Source organism: Xyrauchen texanus, chromosome 39 (genome assembly GCF_025860055.1).
Source record: "Xyrauchen texanus isolate HMW12.3.18 chromosome 39, RBS_HiC_50CHRs, whole genome shotgun sequence".
NCBI lineage: Eukaryota > Metazoa > Chordata > Actinopteri > Cypriniformes > Catostomidae > Xyrauchen > Xyrauchen texanus.
In genome coordinates this window covers 15,651,018-15,671,418 of record NC_068314.1, presented here as the reverse complement: position 1 = coordinate 15,671,418, position 20,401 = coordinate 15,651,018, and the positions used below count along the sequence as shown (strand labels likewise).

Here is a 20,401-nt window from a genome sequence, read left to right as displayed (position 1 = left end):
GTTACATACGTAACCTTGGTTCCCTGAGGGGATCTAGACACTGTGTAGCTGGCCATACTCTCTAGTAACTGCATAGGCTTGTGCCTTTTGCAATAAATCTGTCTTGGTGGCCCGAAAGTGAGTGCCTTTATGGCGCCCATGATGTAGCTCCCTGGGGTTGTCGGTTTAGCGCCATCAGCCAATAAATTGCCATGATTGTATAAGGGCTTCAGACCACTTGGATGGTGTCCCACAGCATTCACACACAGCATCTCGTTCCACTCATGGAACCAGGGTTACGTACGTAACAAAGATGTTTCTACTAACAATTCCAAAAAGCTAAACACTGCACCACAGAGCATAAACCATGTGTGAATTGTTTGATTAGGATATTCTTTTAAAACTTTAAAACCTGTTAGGAGAATTGAAACATTCATATGATAAATAAACATCTTGAAAGAGATTTGTGATTATTTGAAGTCTAATGAAGTTGAATATAAAGTCAACAATGGAAGAGCAAGAGTCTCTCAACTAACTTGTTTTGGTGTTTAACTTGAAAAGAGTGGCTTTTTTCCAGGGGTCTCGCTTTTATAACACAGCTAACTTTAGACTGCTTCTTTCTCTTTTTCGTTTTCTGTATGCTTTTCCTTTACAGGAGTGTCTGTCCAACACTACTACTCATGAAGACCCACAAGATGATGTTAAGGTCTCTCAGAATCTCATTTCACACTATGCATGTTCTTGCATGTTTTTCTTCAAACATAGCTTGATTTTCCATTCATAATCTTTTAACATTGATATAACCATGTTAAAAGCATACTCAAAATAGTTTCAGCCTCAAAAACATGCCTATGGACAACGTCCCATGCATTTTGCACACAAAATGCAAAGAGCTTACTGAAATTGCCAGTTCACAATTATATTTTATTGAGGTATAATTTAATTTAGATAAACATATACATAATATGTCTGTTCAATGGTCTCCCACTGTCTAGCAGTTCTTGGTCAAAATAAAGTTGTAATTAGGACCATACTTCATTCTGTGAGTTATAAGTCTGGCTATGCGAGACATTTCTCAAACTAACACGACCTTTTGAAAAGTTCCTGTTTCTCCATGTATCAATTTTCCATGATTGCTCCATTTAATGATAACATCTTTAAACACCTTCACCTTCTTGGCATCATCATCTCAATGGAAATGCTGCCATAATATATGCATTTGCATGCATGATCCTATGGAAAATCATTCAAATTTCACTCCAGCATGAATTTCTCCATATCTCCATCACCGCTGCTTCTTGTGCCAAGGCTTTTCTGGACTTGATGTAGCAACACTGGCCTCCTTTCTTTCTTCAACAGCAGCGACCTGCTTCCACCCTGGAGGATGACTATAATAGTGAGCTAGCTGGTTTAAAGGACATCCACCTGGCCATCGAGAGGAAGTGTTCAAGCATGACTGTCAGCTCCACGTCCAGCCTGGAAGCGGAGGTGGATTTCTCTGTCATTACGGACTTACATTGTGAGATGGATGAGTTTTCAAGAGGCATGGCAGAGCTCGGTGAGAAGGACCAGCAGGTAGAGATGGGTAGGGAGAGCTGTGAGGAGCCCCCCATGTCTCACTCCACCCATCATTTGAATATGAGAGATGTATCACTCAGGAGGGAACGTTTCATCGAAGGTCACCCCCATCAGGATATAGAACCTGTAAGGACTGGTTTGTACTCCTTCAACAGGACAGAGGATCATATATTGAGAATTATGTGACATATTCAGTTCACATTTTGTACTACATTATATTAATTTGTGTTGTCCTTATTAATATTTAGGCTCCAAGCACTGAAAGTGTTGAGACCCTGTTGTCCTTCTAAGGATTATTATTATTATTAGGGCCCATTATTCCTTATGGTATTATTACTTTCTTCCTATATTTGGGTGTTTTGAGGCATTTGGAATACTTTCATGACATTTGGCACAAACACCCAGAGTTGTTGGCCATTAGGTCTGGGCAAAGGTTAACACATGAGTGTGACTGGGGCTCTGTAGTAGAGGTCTGCACAGGCCTTAAAATGAAACCCTAACCTGACTCCGTACTCAAGACCGTGTGGCCTGACCCTACCCGGCCCAAAGAATACCATCATATTTTAAGCCTGAATCCAAAATCTAATTTCTTCTCCTAGCAATTACTGTTGCAATAGGCTGTATTTTCTGTAAGTATATAGGCAACATTCATAACAGTACTGAAACAGTTAACATACACTGTTTTAACAAGGCACAGCAGCCCCTCAGTACACTAGAGCAGAGAGAAAAAAGCATTGCATTACTGTTTACTTGCTGAAACTCTGTAGCGCCACTGTTTGACTAAAGTGGTGGGATCAGTTTCACCCACAGACACCAAACTTGGTACATGTATTGTTCTCATCAAGCCGGACAACTTTCAATATTATAGTCAATGGCTCTGCCCAACAGGAAGTTGGCCAATTTGGATTGAATTTGGATTTTTTTAAAACTGCAGGCTCTGAACTTTTGAATACTGCTCCTAGGGGGTTAACGTGACTGGCACCAAATGTGGGCAACATTATTCCGTAACCTTGGAGATGCTAAAAATCGAACATATTTTTGATATGTTGAATGTTGTTGATGGCGATGCACTAAATTAATGGCAAACATAGGGAAGCAGGATGTGTCACATATCTTCTGCTTGCATTGTGTGATTTAGATCAAAACTGATATGTGTGTTTTGTATTGGGAACTAATAAAAGGGAATTAGCCATTGTTTGTCATGGACATAGTGCCACCAACTGGCAGCAGGTTTTGTTGCATTTACAACAGTCTTTGAAAAAGACCTCTTACATTTACCCAAATTGCTACAAAAGTCTCTGTATAAAAACTCTGTAGCACCCCCTTTAAAATGGGTGTGAAAGATGGTCTCTGTAGCAGCCCCATTTTTACCTACAGTCACCAAAATTGGTACATATATAGTTCTCATCAAGCCGGACAACTTTCATAATTATAGTCATTAGGTCCGCCCAATAAGAAGTCAGCCATTTGGGATTTTTTTTTATATTGCAGTCTCTGAACTTTTAAAAACTCCTCCTAGGTGATTCATGAGACAGTCAACACATTAAGACAACATTATGCCAAGACATTGAAGATGCTAAATTGCGAACAGATGTTGACGAGGCATTAAATTAATTGCAAAAATGGGAAACAGGCAGTGTCTCATATCTTCTGTGTGCAATGTGTGATTTAGATCAAAATTTAGATGTTTAGTCTTGGGTGCTAATCACATGGATTTGACTATTTTGGGTCATGATCATTTTGCCACCACCTGGCAGCAGGAAGTGTGGCTCTTACAACCGACTTCAAAATGGTTTATGCCAAATACATATGTGCACCTTGCATTGTTTTCCGAAAGCCACCAGCTGGAAATAGATTAGTTGTGCTTGGGCCCGTTTTCACTGCTTGCAGCTATATTATTTATTCTGGATTTTATTTTATGTTTTGTGGAACATGTTTGGATTTTTCTTTGGATTTGTTTTCACCACATGTTTCCATTTTTGCAATAATAATAATATTTATTATTTTGTTTATTACTATCACTCATCTATTTTGTTTTTTGTACATAATACTGATTAATCAGTGATCATGCATTAATTAATGTTATGTTTCACAAGAAACCACATACAAAACATATGCTAGGGTGCAGTAAAAATGTCATCCTTACTTAGTGATGTGTCATTTTCTGGATGTTAAAATATTTTCTCTTATGCCAGCTTAACATACAGAGACAATTACAAGCAAAACATTTGTTTGCTCATTCCACTACAAACGCCTTACTAGTGGTATGGGACTATTTGATTGGCTGACCAATGGCATACAGGGGGAGTGTTCAGAAATCCAGTCATTTAGTTTGTTTCAAAAACAGCCATCATTTTTGCATTTCCACTTGCTGATGCTAGTGGTGCAAAAATTACACACTACACCTTTAATTTCAGATTGTGGATTTAAAATGACTATGACAGTTTGTAAGGCTGTATATACAGTTCTGTAAAAAAATTAAGAGACCACTGCCAAATGATCAGTATCTCTGGAGTTACTATTTACAGTTATGTGTTTGAGTAAAATGAACATTTTTGTTTTACTCTATAAAGTACAGACAACATTTCTCCCAAATTCCAAATAATATATTTTCATTTAGAGCATTAATTTGTAGAAAATGACAACTGGTCAAAATAACAAAAAAGATGCAGTGTTTTCAGACCTTGTTATTTACCCCACATACTAATGCTTAACTATATTTGTCCTTTTTTACCAATCAGCCCCCTGTTGCCAAGAAAGATCCCAGCGCAGTGAGTGCTGCCCACATCTTGAGGAAAGTGGAACCGCATTCCAATGGCTCTGAAATTCCTCATGCTGTTGAAGAGGTCTCTGTTCATGTGAGAATTTTACTGCAATTTCATAACTGCCACTGTTGAAATGTAAACATTACTACATACTGTGCAGTTAAAGGAATGGTTCACCCCAAAATTATTATGACGTCTTAAACACATATCTCACTTAATTTCTTCTGCAGATAACCAACAAAGATATTTTTTAAGATGTATAATGTGTTTATATGCATACAACGCAATTTAATTGGTTACAAAATGTTCAAGGTCCATCGTATTGCCTCAGAAGACATTTATTAAACAACATGATCACACAGGAAGTCGGCATGCTGTTTCTGAATGATCTGGTACCTTAGGATCGGTGACAGTATGCCGACTTACTGACATTAAAAACTGACATTTCCCACCAGACATTTTTGCATCGGTTTCAGTGTTTTTACCCTCCAACGTGGCTTGATTGGCAGCGCATTGCTTCTGCACCCTGAGAGACCCAGGTTCATATCCACGATGAAACCAGGATTGCATTCGCTTAGTCATGACAAGCTTGATTCTGTGGTTGGACTTTTTCCTCTAACATTTAATTTGTACTCTACTGATTGTTAGGTTTAGGTTTGGGTTGGGGGGTAGAATCGAAACGAAGCTCACATGTGCAAATACTCCCAAAAATACTTACCGATTTGGCCACTGGGTGCAGTGTTTTTAGTTTCGGTAAGCATATACCGATTTTTGCTAAAGAAATGTCGACCTACTGTTTTCGATTTCACTGTGCGATCAGGCTGGATTAAACTACTTGAGTTGTATGGATTACTTTTATGCTGCCTTTATGTTAATTTTGGAGCATGAAAGTTTTGCACCCCATTGACTGTATGGATTTAAACACATCATACATCTATGAATATATCTTTGTTTTTGTTCTGCAAAAGATAGTAAATCATACAAGAGAAATTTTGAGAGAATTATCATTTTTGGGTTAACAATTCCTTTAATATATTCTAGTTTCTAAATTTAGTTGCTGTATGTAATAACTACTTCACAACTAGTTCCATGATTAGGGCGCAACATATTATGGTGATAAAAAGTAATATTTCTTATTTCTTTTTCAGTAAATGGTCAGTGAAAGGGCTCACACTTCATAAAATGTTGAGCTCAAACTATATATAAACTTCAGGAGATCAAACTTAATATTATTATATGAGTTGTTTAATTTTACCCTTCATTTACTTTATTAAAAGTTTGCAATTTTTGCAACACTGTTGCTGTTACTTTATTTTTATTTTCATTTTATAGCAATAAGCATTAGATAAACATCTAAAATATTACAATAATAAATAAATAAATATGCCAGAATAGGAAACAGGATTACAAATTTTGCTTAATAAAGCTATCACTCAGAAGAGACTAACCAGTTAAGCGCCAAATGTTGATTTATAGTTATTGATAAACTTGTGTCGTCCGTAAATTAAAGAAAAAGAGGGAAAAAATGTGTTTTATAATTTTTCATACATTCATCTTGGTAAGTTTTAAATGGTTGATGAATGCTGTCAACACTACAATGCCTTTCTGCCATGTAAAAAGTGTACAAATTATATTTCTTCCTGGTCATCAGAATTCTAAGAAATGTTAAACTTTCTGTAAGGATGGTGTGAGTGAGTGAGTGTGAGTGAGTGAGTGAGTGAGTGTGTGTGTGTGTGTGTGTGTGTGTGTGTGTGTGTGTGTGTGTGTGTGTGTGTGTGTGTGTGTGTGTGTGTGTGTGTGACAGGGTTGCACGCAAATTGTGGGAAACAGCAAAACATTTCATTTTTGCTAATAAAAATTAGTTTTTTTACTACAATGAATTGAATACAAGTGTTGTATTTTTGGTAAAAGTTTTTGTTGGATGATTTTAATTGTTGGTTACAGTGGAGAGGGTCAAGATGTCTGAGGTGGTACAGGCCAAAATCAATATTTTAGGGGTACAGATATTTGGTGTGTTTAAATTACCTACTTCTCATGCTATGTTCATCTTATATTAGATAAAAATTTATTTAACATACTGTATTATATATACTACATGTTATATAATAATAATAACATTGTATGTACAGTATGTTTATAGTATTATAGTTATTATAGTATTATACAGTATATACTGTTGTTATAATTGTTGTTAATCCTAACATATATTATTGGTTGGGTGCAAATAGTCACTCCAAAGCTGAATATTTCATGCAGGATGGAATTTTATTGTTTTATTGAGGATTAAAAAAAGGATATTAATGAGACTGATAATGACAGAATAATCCTCATTAATCTCTGGAAACATAAATAAGTGTGTATACCTTTATGTAAATGTGTTTGTGCACATTGCCCAGAAGGTGTCTTTTTAAAATGTAATACTTCGTCCCTCATTGACATCCATTGAACAAACCTGATGAGCCAAAGCAGAGAGTTGTAGAGATTATCACTGAAGCTGAACTTTTAGATTTGGGGAATAGCAGTCAGATGGCCTTGAGTGAAAAACTCAGCCTTGCCCTAATTATCTCCTAATATTATTTGAACTGTGTGTGCATGTGTGTGTATGTGTATGACAGCACTCTATGCAGGAGGATAAGACTGCTGTCAACTGTAAGGAGACCAATATCTCCAGCACTGACAACATACAGCCACAGAAGGTGGACACGGTAGGTGTCCGATGAGCTTTTCCTGCACATGCCCTTCTGAAATGCCCTGTGTGCACAGAAGCACTACTGTTTGTACCTTCACAGTTGAACTTTCTATCTTGATGTCTTGAGCATATAATTGTGCTTTTATCTATTTTTACTTATATTAATTAACTCATTAATCTGCTGCTGTCCTTCAGTTAAGATATGCTGCCATCTACTGGCAAAGAGTCCGTATTTCATGCTTTCAGAGCTCTAAATCCTGTTTCAGATGTTGATTCTCCTCATATTTGTTGCAGAAACAGGAAGAGAGCATAGCTAAGGTGGTAAAGGAGAACGGGTCGCCTGTGAGTATAACATACATACTCAAAACATACAGAGATATGGTTTTTGGTTTATTAAAGGTTTAATCAAACCTTCAATAATCTGATAAAATTTTCTGTGAATCACATACTCCCATCAAACTTTTATATTAAAAAATGTGTTTCTCATTACCATAAAAAAATTATATACTTAAATGCTTGAAATTAGTTTACTAAATAGGGTATGTTACAGGCGTTCTTACAGTTAGTAAGAACATTTTGGGGTATGTACTTTGGGGGACATTTTGGGTATGCAAATATGTTGTCACACTAAAGTATATGGAGTAAGTTGGAACCTGCCATTAAACCAGGTGCATTGGTTTCATATGAACATTAAGGGAGTTAATATGTGCAGTGTGGTTTTGTGTTCACTTGTTTACCCAACTGATATGACTAAAAATATGATGATATTGACATTTTAGTTTATTAAAAAATCATACTGAATATATTTTGATTAATAATGGAAACTACATTTATGATGATATAAAATGAGAATAATTACACATTTATATTTAATTTGTACATATAAATGTAGTGTGTACCAGAAAATATGGTACATACGATTCATGAGGTGTATAATGAATGCATCATAACACATAACACAAAATCTTATAGTAATGCACGGCAGTTATAGGTAGATTTTCTTTTTTCTTCTGATTTTTATCTGAGTTGGTTCTCTATTTAACAGTTAAATATTGAATGTCATATGGATTTATTACAGTTAAGGACAAACAGTCTGGCAAGTGAATTGGTTGTGTCTCCTCTCACCATCACCACAGAAAATGTTACCTCAGCCACCACCACTCAAGTGACCAAGGTAGGAGACGTGTGTCTCATTTATTTAATTTATACCTTTACTTTACTAGGGCTGCATTTCCCAAAAGCATTGCATGCTTAATTTGATCGTAGAGACCATTGGTGTCAATGGTTTCTACGATCTACTTAGGCTTACGATGCTTTTGGGAAATGCAGCCCAGGTTAGACTCTTGAGATTTATAATCTCTTTTTTGAGAGAGACCTGACCAAAACGGCAGCATAAAACATTGTAACAATTAACATAAAATACACAGGTGACTACAAGTACACAAAATGTGTTGAATAAAACAAAATAAATTACAATTTGCTAACTATACATTAAAACACTGACACTGGTCAAAGTTGCTGTTTAAAATGTCTTTGACTTGACTCCTAAACACATTTAAAGGCACTTGTGTTTCTAATTTCAAGATTTGTTGGAAGACATTCTAAGAAGAAGCAGCAAATGAAAAAGCTTTCTTTCCAAACTTAGTTCACTCTTTAGGGAATAAAACACATGAAATATCATCAGAATGTAGGTGTTCTAGAATGTATATGTTTGTATAAATATTATCATGTGTTACATGATATGTGGGCAACAAACCTGTAAGTGCCTTAGAAATAAATAAAGTGTATTGATGAGAGAGCCTACGCACAAACAGAGAAAACCATTCAACTTTTGCATACAATATACAATGATGAGTTAAACCTCCACATCCAGGAATACATTTGAACACACCATGATTAACTGCATCAAGCAACTGCAATGAAGAAACACTAGCATTCCTGAATAACATATCACCATAGTCAAGAACAGGTAGAAAAGTAGCAGCAAAATGTCTCTGGTTACCTAACTGTAACCCCTGTTTCCTGAAAAAGTAGAACGAGATGCTGCACTGATTTAGCACTTTGGGAACATCTTTTGGAGTGACCAGTTGTGAATATGTGTGCAACACGTCAATGAAATTGACTAGAATTTATGGCCTCCACCGGTGACATCATAAGGATGCACCGGTACCGGGGCTATAAATAGATGCGCCACAGATGCATCGTCAGGTATTTTGTCTGAAGAGCAGTCCTGGGGCATCCTCAGTGCGGCAATGAAGTGCAGCATCATGTTCTGCTTTTTCAGGGAACAGGGGCTACACTTCAGTAACCCAAGACGTTCCCAATCAAAAGCTATACTTTGATGCTACACTGATTTATTGCTTTGGGAACAAGAATACCCGTGCTGCCGCACTTCGGATGTCTGGACCCCTTATGGTTGTGTAGTTGTGCTCACAAGAGCATGAGAGGTCTAAGACATGAGCTTGCGATGTTGACTCAAGGACATAAGAGATGGGGAGTGGCATGAACATACAAACTATAAAATCTTATGAATGTGTGCAGAGAGGACCAGCCTGCCGAATTACAAACATGGTGCAGAGGGACATCTCTAGCCAAGACTTTAGAGGAGGCGACCCCTCTGGTAGAGTGAGCCCTGATCACTACTGGCTAAGCTTGACCACGTGCCTCGTAGGCCAGGGCAATAGCATCCCTCACCCAATGCGACATTGTCTGCTTGGTGGCGGCCGCCCCCTTGTTATGGCCCCCATGACAAACGAATATTTGCCCTGACTTACGCCACTGGCTAGTGCGGTGGACGTAAGCCTGAAGGTCTTTCCTTGAAGTCTTTCCTGATATGGCATTGTAAACAGCAGGGAACAGAAGGCTTCAAGAGTGACCGGATGTACGGCCGAGAGAGGAACCTTAGGCAGGTAGTCAGGATGTGGGTGCAATATTGCTTTAGCCATTCCTGGGGCAAAATCTATGCAGGATGGCAAGACCGACAGAGCCTGCAAATCCCCAGTTCTTTTTAGAGAAGTAATCGCCATAAGAAAAACCATATTGAGAGTCAGAAGTTATCAGACACTAGACTCTAGAGGTTCAAAGGGGGTCTCAACCAGACCCTCAAAGACTATTGCTAAGTCCCATGAAGGAATCCTGGTCCTATCAAGGTGTGGCAAGCCGACAGACCAGCCACATATACCCTGAGAGTGGTGGGGCATGTGCCTGCTGATAATTTTCCCTGCAGAAAGTCCAGAACTGAAGCAATCTGGCAGTTAACTGGATCTGCATTATGTGTATAGCACCATCTTTCAAAGGCACCCCATTTATTGGCATAACAACTTCTAATAGAGGGAGCCCTAGCACTTAGAATGGTCTCGATAACTTCAGGTGAAAGCTCAGTGTCCCTCAGTTGGTACCCTTCAGGGGCCAAACATGAATGTTCCACAACTCAGGCCGGGGATGAAATATTGTCCCCTGCGCCTGAGACAGAAAGTCCCTCCCATCTGGAATCACCCAAGGCAAGCCGTGAGGAGAGACATTATCTCCGAGAACCATACCCTGTTCGACCAACGCGGCACTATTAGTAAGAGGCAGGACCCTTGCTGTCGAACTCTGGCCAAGACTCCCGGGAGCAGAGAAACTGGAGGAAACGCATACAGGCGCATTCTGGGCCATGTATGTGCCATCGCGTCCAGATCCAGGGGGGCTGGGTGGCTCAGAGGGGATATTGCGCTGTTTGTTGGGAGGCGAAGAGGTCCACTTATGCTCTGTAAAATCTCAACCAGATTTGTTCCACTACTTCGGGGTGGAGTTTCCACTCCCCCGTCTGTATTTTCTGGCACAAAGGAGGTCTAAAATCGGATGCAATCCCCCATCCTTCTTGGGAACCAGGAAGTATCTGCTCTAGTAACCTGACTCTCCCTTTGGAAAGGGAACATGTTCTATGGCCCCTTTGACCAAGAGATTTTGCAGTTCTTTCCACAGTAGACATGCTTGTTCCGGTTTCACAGTAGTGGGAACCACGCCGTTGAAACACTGAGGACAGCGAATGAATTTAATTCTGTAGCCTTTTTCTACTGTTGGTAGGACCCACATTGTTTTTAAAGGGAAAGGTTTTTGTGCACTGCCTAACAAAGGAAAATAGAAAGTTTTTGACAGGGTTGAGAAGCACAACACACACAGAATGGTCTGAAGACAAAAGACCTAATGATGCAACTGTGGCGCATCTATTTATAGCCCCTGTACCGGTGCATCCTGATGATGTCACCGGCGGAGGCTATAAATTCTAGTCAATTTCATTGATGTGTTTCACACATATTCACAGCTGGTCACTCCTAAAGTCGTTCCCAAAGTGCTAAATCAGCGCAGCATCAAAGTTTAGCTTTTGATAGGGAATGTTTCTTTCTGAAAGCAAATGAAAAAGATTATTATTTCCTAAAATAGAAATCATTAATCTAGAATTCGAGAACGTCCCTTTAAATAAACTCAGAGAAATTGTATGATCTCATACTTAAAAGAAGCTTTAAAAGCTTTAGGCACACAATCATGATTGCATTGTGGACGGTCAAGTGAAAGTAATTTGTAACTAATAAGACATAATAAGACTTGAATAAAAAATTAAGCTGATTGAGTTTAATTTGTATTCATACAAAAGAGATTTGAACAAAGTGTGGTTCTAGCACACATGTACAGTATTTGAATAAACACCGAAACATACAATATCAACACATTGACAGCTTATACACAGTAAACCCTTTTACATATGAACAGCTTTAGATATCCTAAAATTTTTAGATCCTTCGAGATTTAGAGGTTAATAGAATATTTAATTCAGTTCAGAGTTTTATTTTATTATGTTTATAAAACATTACATTAAAAAACTATGTTTAGCTCCATCACATTTAATTCAGTTCGTATATATCTTATTTGATAAATTGATGATTATTTAATTTGTTAATCTTTATCTAATTTGACATTTTAACAGTTTAATTTTAAACAGATTGGAAGACTGTGAAAGCACACACACAAATCAGTAAATGAGTAAAAAACTTGCCTTCAGGGGATTTGTAAATATTTATCTCTATATACATAAGTTGTATATTGGTACAAAGGTTGACATTTAGATGCTATAATTGTGCTGGTATTGTACATTTAAGGGTCTATCGAAACACACAAAAATGTATGCATACACTGCATAGGAATACCTACGAATACAACTGAGATCATTGTGAACTGCCAGATGATATATATCTTGTCAGAAGTGAAGTTCTTCCTCTGTGTGTTTGTGTTTGGCTGGTTTCAGACAGTGAAAGGAGGATATGCAGAGACCAGGATTGAGAAAAGAATCATCATTACAGGAGATGACGATGTGGACCAACATCAGGTAAGCAGTGAAAAACACATTATTACAATTAGAAATATATTACCTTTTTGTTTTGTAATGTTACTATAACTTTGGGTACATTGAGGTCCAAAAGTCTGTGATCATATTGAAAATTTTGGATTTTTTTCTCTCCATTTAAACCTGTACAAAGAAGACATATATTCAAGATTCTAGACTTCAGTACAATTCTTTTGTACTATGGGTCAGATTTCTACTGGGACTTTCTTTTTTCTAAAATAGTTTTGTCCACGCAATAAGTTTTGCATTCCCTCGCAATCAGTTTGTGATTGTAGTAACTGTTTTGTTTTTTGTTTTTCCTGCTCTGTCCTCTAAGGGGCTCAGAAGATTTTCTTGCTTCCATTGAAGCACACAAGTTGCTCTTTAGAACATTCCCAAATTATGCTGCAATATCATAGATCATCAGGATTTGCACAAACTTGTGGAATTCATGCCAGCTCGAATGCTTACTGTTATTAAAGCAAAAGGGGGACATTACCAAACTCTAAGGAATTATGAAATTTAAACTTTATACTCAAAATGCTAATAATTTATAATAGAAACATGTATTCAATTTAAAAAATGCTAAATTGATGCATTTTCACTTCAAGTCTCAGACATTTGGAGCCTGTCATATATGTATGTGCTAAAGATCAATGTAGATTCATTCATCTAAACAACAGTAAAATGTTGTAGGCTCTTGCCATGGCAATACAGGAAGCCAAACAACAACATCCTGACATGCTGGTGACTAAGGCAGTAGTAGTCAGGGAAACAGACTCTTCCTATGCAGAGAAACATCGGACATCTGAGGTAAGGCAAACACAACATTAATGTAGAAAATATTCTTTATTGACCAATTCTAGATGTTTTTTTTTTCTGTAACACTTCACTTGAAAAATTATTTATATTTTTATGTTGAAAGATGTCTTATATTTTCATTAATCATTTTGTGTTGTGTCAATGTTGTGACACTAGGGGTCGCTCTTGAGAGCCCCGAAACACCTCAGTCTTTGAGGAAAGGTCAATGAGAATTGGTGAATGGAATTTGCATGCCACTCCCCCGGATGTACGGTATAAAAGGAGAAGGAACTCCCACTCTCATTCAGGTTTTGTGCTGAGGAGCTGAGACAAGGTCCCGGCCATTTCAGTGGCTAGTACAGTGTGTGACAAGAGGGACACAACGTCTTGTCCCTCCATCAGGGAATGGAGGTTACGATAGAAACCGAGATGTTCCCCTTCTGTCACTCACTCGACATTGTGTTGATGTAGTGACACTAGGGTTCCCTATAGTAAAACGCCACAACAGCTGAAACATGTTACATTAACTGCCGATGCAGGTGCAAACAAGCTGCTGTGTGAGTAATAGCAGGTTCATCAGACTGCACGTAACCTCCACCAACACCCCAAAATATGTCATGTAGTTCCCCACACCCCTGAGGGGAGGAAGCGACATAACTAGCATGGGAGCAGGCCACACCAGCTGTGGCCTTTTCTCTCTATGTTTTCTCTTCACAGAGTATTAGAATCGGCTGGGGCCATCTATCGCTATTATATGCATCGGGGAAGATGTTCTTTTCCTTTCTTATACTTTCAGGGGGAAAAGACCCTGTGGAGACCACATCCAGCCCAAAAGGGGAGGTCAACATGTGGCAATACGACACATGGGCTCACCAGCCACACTTGGAAGAGGCGTGGTGGTAGGTCCTGCCTTGACGGGGAGGAGCTCTACAAAGACAGCGACCTGGGCAGAGGGAGCAGAGCTCTGCCCAAGGGAGACGCAGGTCTGCCGACACTGATTTCTGTCTGGTGGCCAAGAGAAGGGAACACTACATCAGTCCCTGCCTTTTTTTGATGACGTCCATGACGAGCTTTCTTGTTCATGGAGGAAACCTTATACTTCCTGTGTCTTCGTACCTTCGACGTCGACATATTCGAATATGGTGGGTGCGGAAAATACAGAGGAGAACATACGCCGCCTTGGCGATTTATATACGCTACTGTCGCTGTGTTGTCAGACTGGACCAACACGTGCTTGCCCTGGATCAATGGCAATAGCCTCCAAACAGCAAGCAGTACATTCCGCAACTCGAGGCAGTTGATGTGCCAACACAGCCGTGGTCCTGTAGAGGAACCAGCGGCTGCGCTGCCATTGCACACGGCGCCCCAGCTCGACTTGGAGGCGTCTGTGGTGACCATGATCACAAGACTCTAATGCACCCTTGTGAAGAAGGGTCACGATCTCCGCACTCACTGAACCGGAGCGGGCACCTGGCAAACTGAATCGCGCAGCCGAGTCAGATGGCCCTGGCCAGCCACCGCGATGGGTTGGAAAGCATTAGCCACACGTCCAAGCTCCGGGCACAAAGGGGACGATAACGTCTGATGTACCTGGGGGTGGGGCCTCATGGCGGGGGGAGCAGGTCCCTGCACGTCCCTCATCTCGACCAGATTCAGCCACAGGTGGCGCTCCTGGACCACCAAGGTGGACACCGCTTGCCCGAGTGCTCGCTCCGTGACCTTTGTCGCACAGAGGGTGAGGTCAGTCGCCGAGCGCTGCTCCTGCAGCACATCGGAAAGCCGTGACTGCAACGTTGCCATGGTCATATTCTCGCAAAGAGAACATGAACTATCAACAAACGCTGCCTCAGTGTGATTGCTGCCCAGAAACATGAGGAAGCACCCATGGCTGTCGGAGGCAGAGGGATAATGACCACATTTAGGAATCACACAAAGATGGTTAAAGACGCGTCTCTAGAAAGACGTTCATGTCAATGTGTTTGCTCTTAAAAAGGAAATATACTCTTTCAGCAGAAATATACTTTCTTAGTAGCGCTGTCGAAGCTCGCAGGGGCGTAATCTGCACTAGGCATGCAGAAGGAGAGAAAGCCGCTGGAATGCGTCATATATCCAACAGCATATGCTTCTTCGAGGTGAATGGAACAGCAGTAGTAAAAATCTGAATGAGAGTGGGCATTTCTTCTCCTTATTACCCTATGTCTGGGGGAGTGGCATACAAATTCCACTCACCAGTTCCCATTGGCCTTTTCTCAAAGATTAAGGTGTTTGGGGCTCTCAAGAGCGACCCCCTAGTGTCACTACATCGACACAACATCAAGTGAGTGACATAAGGGGAGCTGCAGTTATATTGTTATAATACCTATTCATGGTTATATGCATTGTGCATTTTAACACATGATATGAGACATTACGTCATGTGTTTTATATATTATAATCTTTAAGGTATATAACCATAAATAGGTTTTATAAGATATTATAACTGGTTACTACTATTTTATTCACAAGAACATTCTTGACATGCTTTTGATTATCACAGGAAAATAAATGAGACTTCTTCCTCTGTTTAATTTTTTTTAAATAAATAAAAATAATAATGCTCATGAAATTTGGAGTCTATGGGTGTGATGGTAAGCATTAGAATAAACAAATATACAATTATCAAAAGTATAGCCACAAGCACATTAGCATGAGACTAGTTTGATAATTTACATTTATGCATTTGGCAGACGCTTTTATCCAAAGCGACTTACAGTGCAATTATTACAGGGACAATCCCCCCGGAACAACCTGGAGTTAAGTGCCTTGCTCATGGACACAATGGTGGTGGCCATGGGGTTAGAACCTGTGACCTTCTGATTAACAGCCCTGTGCTTTAGCCACTACGCCACCACCACTCTGATTATGTCGCTTAGCAACCTTGCCTGTGGAAACGTATAATCCAATCTTCATAACCACATAAACCAGTAAAGCCAGTAATTTGTCAATACCAGAACTGGACATACTGTAACTATCCATAAAGCACATCTTTTCTTTTCTTTCTTTTTTTTTTTTTTTTTTTTTTGAGAATGAGAGACAAGTTGAAATTATTTTCTGTGGTAAATGACAGAATGACACCAGGTGCTGTCAATAGAGCTTAAGTTGTACTGACCTATGAATATTACTCAACATAAAACACAGTTTGAAGCTCATTTCATTTCCAAAATGTAACTTATTTATTTATGCAACAGGATATTCAACAAGAAAAATGGAGGTCAGGATTTGAGTTTATCCATTGGCAATTGATAGGATTGTAAAGAGTGGTCCCTATAATAGACTTTTATTTTTTGAATAATGTTCACTGTCGGATTGTGCACAATAAAACCAGGAACATAAACATTAAGACAGTAAACTTTAAATTTCATGTAAATTATTCATGCATCGTAGAAAGCATTACTGTCATTTTATGCAGATAAAAGTAGCCTATATTTTGTTTTTATCCTTGAGGTTTATTTTAAATGGTCTATATTGAACATTACCCCATGTTTACAGTATGTGTATGTTGTGCATTGTTTCTTCTATTCCAGTCTTGATCACTAGAGGCTGCTGTTGGGAACAGTGACAAGAAGATTAGCTCTGGATGGATATCAATTAAACTTTGTATATTCCAATCAAGAGAAGATGACTTACACTGCTGAAATAAAACAAACCACCCATGCATTCAGCTCAGCTCTCCTACCTACTAATGTGGCCCCCTCTGTCCTTCTGTTTAGCCAAACATTACTTCAGACCAACAATATCCAATTATCTGATGTCAATACAATGTACAGCACCATGCATAGTACTTTACTTCAACTATAACAACAATAGTCTGAATCATCTGCAGTCTTTAAGAGCTTTAACCCTGAATTGTATAAATGTCAATAGTTTAACCTTAAATCTAGAGTGGATTTGAAAAATAACTACAAATACAAATAAAATAAATACTGAAAGTGTTGCCAAAATTACTCCATGCCATCATGTATGCACTTGTCGTGTCATCAGACTTAGTTTCCAGAATTAAACTGACCTTTTCTAGACTTTTTTTTTTCCAACAACTTCCTGGTACACTATTATTTTGCAGTTATAGCATGAACAATATATTTCTCAGTTCTAAAGAACATTGTTCAGGAGATTCGGTCTTCCATTTTGGATTCATACATGACTTTCGAGGATTCCCTGGAAGAAAGTTTGCAGAGGGCACAAAAGTTATGTATATGTGCTGGCCTCGAAAGATGGCCATTGTCAAGCCTCGAGTGTTAACTGTCACTAATATACTCCAATTCTTTCTTTTTAGCTTTGTAAAGATTTTTAAATAATGGTTGATCAAGTTTTTGCTTGTTAATTATGAATACTTATCAATTAGATCATATGCATTTGCGTGGAATAAAACCTAGATTTTGAATGGTGGGAGCACTCATGCGACAAGCCAGACTGTATAACTGATCAGTTATAAAGGGTACAGATAGTTATATTCTGCATGTAAAAACAACTGAAATGACCATTTACACATTGCATAATAAACAACAGACATGTTCAAGTGGTGTATATCAGCTTGAAATCCATGGGATGCCACCAAGTTGCAACATGTCAACAGTTAAAGAAAAAAATAACATTCTTTGTTTCTGGGTGAAACCAATCTCTCCATTGAGAAATTGACACCCAAAATGTATTGCGATGAGTCCAGTTAAAAAAAATCCATCTTAGATGGAGGACAAAGCGAGAAAAACCTTTGTTATTCTTATACATCATTAATAACCCAAAGTATCGATACAAATGTCCCTTCTAATTCAATTTTAAAATGGGCTAATTTTCTTACTGTTGTGTATTTTGATTGCTATTTTATTTTTGCACAAGGAGCTCTATATGACACAGAGTTGCTGTCTTGGTAAAATGTTCCAAATCAATTTCAGGGAGAATGCTTCTTATGTTTGCAATAGACAGCAAGGTGGCTTACATGTTTTGTTGTAGTTACCAAAATTATGCTTTGATGGGTAATATTAGAATTTATATCAGTACAATTAGAATAGATCTGTTTTATTTAAATGTCAGTTATCATGTAAGAATGTGTTGTATTTTTATTTGCATTCATTTTAAGTTATGCTGTATGACTTTGTATTTATGATTGCTGAATGTTAGCCCTTGGGTTTTCCATCTCCAAAGCTTCACCATACAGCAGTGTGATTATTACATTCTGTCTCTCTATGTGCATATTCCAACATATAAACATACATATAGTTGTTTAAATCAAAGATTTGAAATATATGTAATAAATTACCATCATATACAGTATATTCTATGCATTCTAAGTAGCCCAAGAAAACAGCGAACTGATGGGATTTGGATACCGTGAGCTGTTCTTGTCAAGTAATTTGCAATAATTAATATGTTAATAAACGAAACTGTGATTATGCATACTATGTTTGTTCTACATTATGTTAATATGCACAAATGTGTCACGGTTAACTATGGCTCTGTCTCTGCACATACCCTACTGTACTTCTCACTGCTGTGCCCTTGGGAATGGAAGACCCTCGGAACATATCTGATCTGCTGGCCCCATCACAAAAAGGATGTTTACATGTAAAGAGTAGTATCACTGGAGGCCCTGGACATTTACTTCAAGCATGTTTTATTTCATGAGCAGGACGAGGCAGAATCTGCAGAATTCTGTGGAATGGATTTAAACATTGTCTTAAATGGAGCTGGGAGTACTTGACCAGTGGTTCTCAAATGGTGGGTCACAACCCCAAAAATGTGTCACAGGTCTATTCTGATGGAGTCACGGACATCAGAGAAAAAACAATGCTAGACGCAATATTAAAATGCAACTAACTATGTAATTGTGTATATTTAGGATAGCAAAATAAATGGGCTTATAAATGAGCTATGAACTTTTTAAAGGGAGGATAAAATGCTCATGTTTTACTGTTGATGTCAAAGGCTGTCCAGCCAATCAAACTCTAAAGTATTTTGGTGTAAATTCCTCAATCACTTTTTGATTTTAAGGACAGTTTTGATTACATATTAGTTTTGGTCACCACTTGATGTCCAATATAAAGTCTGAAACCTAAAGAAAAACCAGTTAAGAATAACGGAGCTAGTCTGTTATTGGTAGCTGAAAGTATCAAATCAGCACAATATTTGATGAACACTCATTGAACATGGTTGGAGACATGTAGACCTTTGTGGATGATGGCTTTTTCTATTCTGTGGTGATCTGTGGCTGCAGATTCTATGTAGGCCTGCTCATAACATGTTTACTTACTGTTTATTTTGAAAGAAAAAAACAAGGTTAATATGTGATTCGATTTGTTATGTTAAAGGGAGTGGTGGTATTATATAGTGCAGATGCAAGAGCATCAATGACTTCTGATGAAACAAGCATCATGGAATATTAAGCAAAAGTTGTGCAAGCTATCAATTCTGTTTGATACATAAACGTCAGAACTGAATCAAGGACTGTTACTGTGATACATATTTGAGAATTGTCATATCAATATTGGGTGCCTTATCAACTCAATGCCACCTGAGGCAACAGACAAATGTTGTTACCTGTGATCCATTGAAACAAAAGCTTTGTGAACTTGCTTGGGAGGTTTTGGTGTGTACAGCGGGTCATATGGGATTCTGTAAACTATCTTGTAAATTGCGTTGTGTATTCATAGATCTATAGAGTCTGACATGACATACAAGTAAAAGAAGGGCAGACTACTGGACAAATAAAGTGAAACCAGGTTCCTGATGCTCTGTGCATGGCATGAAGCATTGGATTTATCTTCATAAACTGCTGTCCCACTCTCTTCCATTTACAATTGTCCTTCAGAGTTTTATAGCCATGTAATGCTTAATGGTGTGTGTTTACTGATTTTGCATTCAGCCTAAATGGAGTACAGAAAACATAAATAAACGTCTCAATGCCATTGTGATTTCTGACTATAAATCCTATCCTACTGACCACCTTTTTGGAAAAACTGAGAAATTCATCACACAATTGGACATTATTTGGAACATTTCTGGTGAATTAGACAAGATCTACAAGCAGGTAATGATCCACACACAGATAATACAACTGTATTACATTCATGACAACTCTGGGACGGATTTAGTATGTTAATGTGGGTATGACATCAAATAGGCTATTGGTCTTGGTGGAATAGATCTGCTACACTCCTGCTGCTACAGAGCAAGTACGGAGATGCTAGAATGTAC

General features: G+C 38.4%; 1 protein-coding gene across 6 annotated transcripts in view; it reads left to right on the top strand.

Moving 5' to 3' along the window:
* Window positions 1-20,106, top strand: part of LOC127632407 (protein 4.1-like) — a 148,265-nt gene extending 128,159 nt beyond the window's left edge. For 2 of the 6 annotated variants that reach the window (XM_052110979.1, XM_052110978.1), the window contains exons 14-20: window positions 4,299-4,415; window positions 6,938-7,027; window positions 7,306-7,353; window positions 8,090-8,185; window positions 12,296-12,376; window positions 13,070-13,186; window positions 16,738-20,106. In XM_052110979.1, the coding sequence (XP_051966939.1) occupies window positions 4,299-4,415; window positions 6,938-7,027; window positions 7,306-7,353; window positions 8,090-8,185; window positions 12,296-12,376; window positions 13,070-13,186; window positions 16,738-16,743 (555 nt within the window). In that variant the 3' untranslated portion in view covers window positions 16,744-20,106. Of the gene's footprint in view, window positions 1-634; window positions 686-1,338; window positions 1,684-4,298; window positions 4,416-6,937; window positions 7,028-7,305; window positions 7,354-8,089; window positions 8,186-12,295; window positions 12,377-13,069; window positions 13,187-16,737 lie in introns of all 6 variants that reach the window. The other 4 variants (XM_052110977.1, XM_052110976.1, XM_052110981.1 and 1 more) reach the window with 4 other exon arrangements.
* Window positions 20,107-20,401: the final 295 nt, after the last annotated feature.